The sequence below is a fragment of the Vitis vinifera genome, chromosome 14, assembly GCF_030704535.1.
Source record: "Vitis vinifera cultivar Pinot Noir 40024 chromosome 14, ASM3070453v1".
Taxonomy (NCBI): Eukaryota; Viridiplantae; Streptophyta; class Magnoliopsida; order Vitales; family Vitaceae; genus Vitis; species Vitis vinifera.
This window is the reverse complement of record NC_081818.1, coordinates 8,991,964-8,998,897: the sequence shown is the minus strand read 5'-3', so window position 1 is coordinate 8,998,897 and position 6,934 is coordinate 8,991,964. Positions and strand designations below refer to the sequence as shown.

The 6,934-nt window shown below is 33.8% G+C and overlaps 1 protein-coding gene across 1 annotated transcript; it reads left to right on the top strand.

Moving 5' to 3' along the window:
- The first annotated feature begins 4,147 nt into the window (after window positions 1–4,147).
- On the top strand, window positions 4,148–5,703 carry LOC100244453 (AT-hook motif nuclear-localized protein 19). Its single transcript, XM_002271570.4, has one exon. It carries the CDS (start codon window positions 4,699–4,701, stop codon window positions 5,572–5,574), a length of 876 nt encoding a protein of 291 aa, XP_002271606.1. The 5' UTR covers window positions 4,148–4,698; the 3' UTR covers window positions 5,575–5,703.
- The last annotated feature ends 1,231 nt before the right edge of the window (window positions 5,704–6,934 follow it).

Genomic DNA, 6,934 nt, shown 5'->3' with positions numbered 1-6,934 from the left:
AACATTTTTTTTTAATTTTTATTTAAAAATTCAAGATAATTATTTAAAAAAAATAAAAAAAATTTGAGATGGGCATGCATACAGGCCAAATTATACATACATGATACTGACTAACCTAAAGTTCTAAAATTAAAATTAGTAGAAACTCAAGGACACTTGTCTTTCCCAAACATTTAAGAATCCAATGACACCAAAAAGTGTAGAGATCACATCAATGTTTCATCAATAGTTTGTTTTATTAGTCAAAGTACTTCAAAAGAATATTAATTTGTTTATTAGAAAAGAATATCAGTTTTTCAATGGATGCTGAGACAATAAAATGGGGGAATGAAGAAGGTTTCCCAATTTTTTTGGGATAATGTCGGATTTATTGAGATCTCAATTTTGCAACCATTTTTTTTTTTTGGCCTTGGGTAAGCATGGGGCTTGAACTGGCTCTTTCCCTGCAACATGATAAATGTAAGTGCCTAAACATTGTATACACTATATTGTCTTTTAAACCTTTTATATATTCATAAAAAATAAAATTTTAATGAATAAATTATTTTTAACTATTTTTAAATTCAAATTTAATTTATTATTGAGAATCTAAAAATGATAAGGGATAATAATTAAATATAAAAAAATATAAATTTATAAATTAAATTATAAATATTTTAAAACTTCGTGTATCATTTCTTTATAGGGATATCAATGGGACAAGTGTCACCTATTTGAAACTTAAATAAATAGGTTAGAGGAAGATAATATTTTTTTAATTCATGATGAGTTTGAATATTATCTTGTAACCTACACTCGGATTATATATAATATTAATTTAATTTAATTTTTATTTTTCTAGTTTTAATATACATATATAATAATAATAATAAAATACTTTTTCAATAAAATAAGTCATAAAACATCATAATTTTTTAATTATTTATAAAATATATTTATTTTAATGTAATTAAAAACAATTTAAATAATTTAAAAAAAATAAATAAATGGAGTGGGATTAAGAGAGTAATCTATCTCAAAGTCGCTCCATTGCCATGCTTATCTCTCTCTCTCTCTCTATATATATATCGTGTTTTTTTCAATAAAACAAAATTAATATGCATATTATTATTTCTTTTATTACTTATTAAAGTTTTGTTCCATAATTATACGAATTTTGATTAATTTCTACCACACCAATATTTTTTATATGAATTTTTATATAATGTTTTTTTATTTATATTTTTTGATATTTTAATTTATGATATTTCTGATATTTTAATTCTTACTTTATGTTTGAATAGAGCTTAATGGACCAACTGTCTATGTTCTTGTACTAACACGAGCTAGTAACTGTAAGAAAAAAATTAAAACACAATGGATAAATGTCTCATTGAATGACATTTTTCTTCCTATTTATTACTTGTCGACTTGCACCAAAAAGTGTCATTGCATCTTATCAATGACACTTCCTATTTACTTAATAGAAAAATACTTTTTTATTGGTATTTTTTTTTTTTTAAACTTCTTTGTCTGAACAGAGAAAAATCAACAAATATATTAAAAATAAAACCCATGATAAACAATCATTTTTACTTGTCGGTATCAGCCTTCTTTACTTAGAATCCCCATCTATGTAGCATAGTCAGGGTAGCTTCATAATTTTCCACCCTCCTAGAACTTGAATTTTTTATTTAAATAATATTATTTTAAAAAACTATTTTTAAAGAACAACATATTATAAAATATAAACAAAAATATGATCCTTTTAAAATTATCTTTTTAAAATGATAATACATATAAAAATTGTATTTTCAAGAAGGGATTTTAATTTGTAAAGCTCATTGTAATCATCTTTTCAAGAAAAGATTCAGTAATTAAGCCATTGGAAGGCAATTTTAACCAAATTTAGTCTAAAAAGAAGGCTGGACTTACTGTTGGAACAAATGTTATGGCTTCCTTCTTTGAAGGTAATAAGAAAGGAAGCGAAGCAAATGAAGCATGAAAAGATGGTGGAAGAGAAAAACCAGGAGTGGGGTGTTGAAAAGGAAGGGAAGACATGAATGATAAAGCATGAAAAGATGGTGGGGGTCAGTAGAATTTGCCTCTCCACCCCTCTTCGAAATACAAGCATTACTCTTTCTGTAAAACCTAAAATTTTCATTGTGGTGGTCAGTGGTCTTCATGGACACCCCTACCTCTTCTTGTATTTCAAAATACTTCCCCTTCTTTCTTATAAATTCTGTTACTCATGGACTCTTCTCTTGACCATCTCAATCACAAAGTGCTCAGGCATTACCCTAGCTAGGCCTTGACTTCACACTGTTCTTTGTCATGGGTTAAGTGGAAGTTTAACCTCCCTAAAACATGAGGTTGGACTAAAGAACTAGGGACGGGCTATTGCATCCTTATCCAACTAAAATGCATGCGTAGATATATGAGAGCAAGTTGGTGGATTCCAGCTACTTGATTAATGGGGGATGTATATGAAAGATGGTCAACAGTATACTAACGTACATGACATACTCCGGATCATTTGGTACTTAAATTCTTCTGGATTATAAGGATTGGGGACTTAGAGAATTGTATACAAAAACATTAATTATGTCATAAATGAAAGTCATGACTGGGGAGTGAGAAAAGTGACACATGTTGAGAAAGAAGGGAACTGTTAGCGTGCATTGATTGTTGAGAAAGTTGAGGAACTGCTGCTAAATTCACATGCATGGTGATGTCATTGTTAGGACTTACAACCCTTTGCAAGTATCTGAGTACGTGCCAAGTTGCATGTAACACCAAAAAGAATTGTTTCTGAAATTAAATTAAATTATATTTCATTCATTAAAAGGAACAATTAATGAGAAACTCTTCTTCCCAGTTAGTCGATCTCAGGGACATTTCAATGAAACCCCACTTTTTTGGGTTCATTCAAGAAGATGCATACAACATTTGGTTATTTTAATTATAGTAATACTTCTTTCATTTTTCATTGGATCACAGTCTCCACTGATTTAGAGGGACATATTTTTAATGTGTAAAAAGACTCAAATTATTAGGGTTTGTTTGAAAACAGTTTTTTAGAACATATTTTTTGTTTTTTAAAAAAATAAATAAATTAATAACCAGAAACTATTTTCTATTTTTTATTCTTAAGAATAAAAAATAAAGTATTTTTAGATAACATTTTAAAGTTATTTTCACTTGTTTTCTAAGAATTATTTTATAAAATAATTATATAAGCATATAGAATCATTAAAAATCAGGCATTGGATATAAAAATGATTTTTAAAATATTTTAGATTTTTAAAGACTTTTGTTTTACAAGACATGAAAGAACAGTTTTAAAAAAACTATTTTTCAAAACTGTTTTAAAAAACAGTTACGAAATAGAACTTTAACATCTAATCTTCAAAACTAATGCTACATTAAATGAAATTATTATTACCTTATCTTATGTTGCACACTTTTAATTCTTCTTTCATTTATTTTTATGAATTACTGATCACAGTCTCCCATTAATTATGGGCCATCACTTGGAGGCATGCATGTTTTTAATATGGATGAAGCCCCCCAATCATTAACTTCCAATCCTGAAAACAAATATTATAACTTAAGCTATGAAATTCATGACAATAGTGTAAAGCCAATGCTTACAGCAGCAACATTAGTTGCTCGAGTTGTACATGGGAGTGTATGAGGAAATGATTGGGTTGACTAAATAATCAATCTTGGTGGTTTTTTTTTTTTAAAAGATTAAATGATATTATATAAGAAAAAAATGTACTTAAAATGAAAATTAATCGAGGTTGGAATAAGGATGACACATAATTATATTGATTTCTAATATGATTGAAAGCATATTCAGTAGTTCTTTTTTTTTTTTTTTGGTTAAAATGTATAGGAGAATGGCAATAAACATCTAGGAAGATAAGCAACAGGTTACCAACCAAGGACAAAGTTAATTAAGTAGTCTTGTGATGCCATGAATGAAAGAGGGCAATAAGAGCAGAAAGAGTTGGAGAATGGAGGGTGATTAGGATTTGGAAAAGATTAGGGGTAAAGAGTGATATATGAGGAAAGTAGAAGGGTTTGTGTATTAGGGTTTTTTGTACTTTTTCAAATCTTCTCCTCATCTCTAGCATCCGTTGATTACTTGATATGTCGGGACGCGAGAGAGGGACGTGCTCTCCACCAACTCACGCGCACGCGACCCCACAAAAACCCTAATTTCCAAGGCCCCCTTCTCATTTCTCAAAGATGGGCTTGAGGGCAAAAACACAAAGAAACAACCAGACCTCCCCAAAACCTTGACATAAACCAAACAACCATAATTAAGACCCAGAAAACCTAGGGGGACTACTCTCTCTACAATTCACTCTTTTCCCTGTTTCTACTACCTTTTCATCTCTGTTTGGTTTTCTGTCTACTGTTAGGTTGGGTTTTGTTGGTACTTTTGAAGAGCGTTTAATTTTGCGTATTTTTTCTTTGCTGTATAAGCTTGGATCATACTTGGGTGGCCCCTTGTTTGATTCATCTTCACTTGAAGTAGACTCAAAGCCTCGAAACCCCTTGTTGATCCTCGTTTTTGTTTTTTTCAGTCTTGGTGGTTTTGGACAGTGGATGATCACAAATTATAAGATCTGAGAGGGAATCGTCAGCTCTCTGTTCTTGATTGTTTTCTTTGTAACTTGCTATCTTTTTTGTGCTTGAATCGGAAACATGGCGAACCGGTGGTGGGCTGGGCAGGTGGGTCTGCAAGGTGTAGATACCTCATCAGCTTCACCTGCAATGAAGAAACCAGATCTGGGAATATCCATGAATGAAAATGGAGGAAGCGGGAGCGGAGGCGGAGGAGAGGAAGAAGAGGAAAAAGAAAACAGTGATGAGCCCAGAGAGGGTGCAATTGAGGTGGCTACGCGCAGGCCTAGGGGCCGGCCGCCTGGCTCCAAGAACAAGCCAAAACCTCCGATTTTTGTGACAAGGGACAGCCCTAACGCTCTGCGCAGCCACGTTATGGAGGTGGCAAACGGCTCCGACATCACAGAAAGCATAGCCCAATTCGCGAGAAGGCGGCAACGAGGCGTCTGCGTGCTCAGCGCAAGTGGGACAGTCATGAACGTAACGCTTCGCCAGCCTTCTGCCCCTGGTGGTGCAGTTATGGCACTTCATGGCCGATTCGAAATTCTTTCCTTAACCGGCGCGTTCCTACCGGGACCAGCGCCACCAGGCTCCACTGGACTAACCATATACCTAGCAGGCGGTCAAGCTCAGGTCGTGGGTGGTAGCGTGGTGGGTTCACTCATAGCGGCAGGTCCAGTTATGGTGATTGCAGCTACCTTTTCGAATGCAACCTACGAGAGGCTCCCCCTAGAAGACGAAGAAGAGGCGGGCAGCGCAGCACAGGAGCAGCTCGCTGGCGGCGGAGGCGGTGGTGGGTCACCGCCAGGGATTGGCGGCAGTGGGGGGCAGCAGCAGGCAGGGATGGCAGATCCTTCCTCCATGCCGGTTTATAATTTGCCACCAAATTTGCTTCCAAATGGTGGACAACTGAACCATGATGCTTATGGTTGGGCACATGGGCGCCAGCCTTACTAGAGGATAAATTCAATAATATGAGAGAGATTTTCAGGTATCTTTCTAATGTTGTAGTGAAACAAGGAAAGGAGGGTTTCAAGGTTCATATCTGTATATTTCTTCTTATTTAATTTCCTTCCACTTTATTGCCAATACACAATGTTTAGTCCTTTTTCTTGTGCTCTATATCTTAATTTTTCTTTTGATGGTTAACACTATTCCAGTGGTAGTGGCTTGATCTTTCAGAGATTTTATTTCTTTTCATGCTACTTCAAACTAATTTACTGTTTTGGGATCTTTGCAGCTGAGTTTGGGCCATGATGATTCTTGTCAAAATAAAAAATCTAAAAGCTTTTCAATCTGATAAATGGCTCCACATAATAAGAATAGAAAACCAAACCCCCCCATCCCCTCAAAAAAAAGGCTAATCTACCTTATACTTTGATTTTCATTTATTTATCTGCAATTTTTTATCAGTATCTTCTTCCTCTTCTTCTTCTTCTTCTTCAAGAGCCATCACCTTTAGTTTTATTCTTTTGTTATATGTCTTTTACTTTTTTGGTTGATGATGGATTTCTGAACTCCATGGCCTTATCTGTATTTGCAATAATTCAAGATGGTTAGCTCCTGCTTCTTCTAATGCCTCTAGTCCACATTTGTTCCATCAGTCTGCTAATTTTCTCCTTTTGTAAGTAAAGAAGTGGATATTTTAGCAAGATCTAGAGTTATATATTAGGTTAAATTCGTTACTGGAAATAAATTCATCCGTCCAATATCAAGAACTTCCACAATCTGGGAACAGTTCGAGTGTTTGCTCATGCATTTTGATTCAGCAACATAAATTTCTTCAAAAAATGATGTGGGGTTCTCAATTCTTTCTAGAACCACATATGTTTTAATTTAATTTTCCACCAAATTAGATTATGGCGATTTTTCTCCGAGAAATTAATCACATTTAGAACTGAATTTTTTCGATCTATTAATGCTAAAATTAAGCATCAAATCCATGATGCAATTACTACACATGAACACAAACTTCTCAGATTTTTCCGGTTTTATGAAGTTGCCATGGGATCCCAGTCACATTGATTTGCAAATTAGTAGAAGTGTGGTTGTTTACTGCCACAAAGGATATGCATATATACGGCCATTACTGCCCTAAAATAATGGCAAAGGCAGTTGAAATGGTGGATGGATCTCCCGACAACAATAAAGATAGAAGGAAAGAAATAATAAATCCAAGAAGTGGACGTGCAATTAACTAATGCAGTTGCACCCTACACCAGGATCTCCTGATTTCGTGACCGACCGATTAACTTAATTAAATTTGATTTAATTTTTTTAATGGATCCCATAATGTCTAGCAAGGTTCATCTGACCT

What these genes read in the sequence shown, in the direction of transcription:
- LOC100244453 (XM_002271570.4), top strand. Translation starts at nt 4,699, where the DNA reads ATGGCGAACCGGTGGTGGGCTGGGCAGGTGGGTCTGCAAGGTGTAGAT.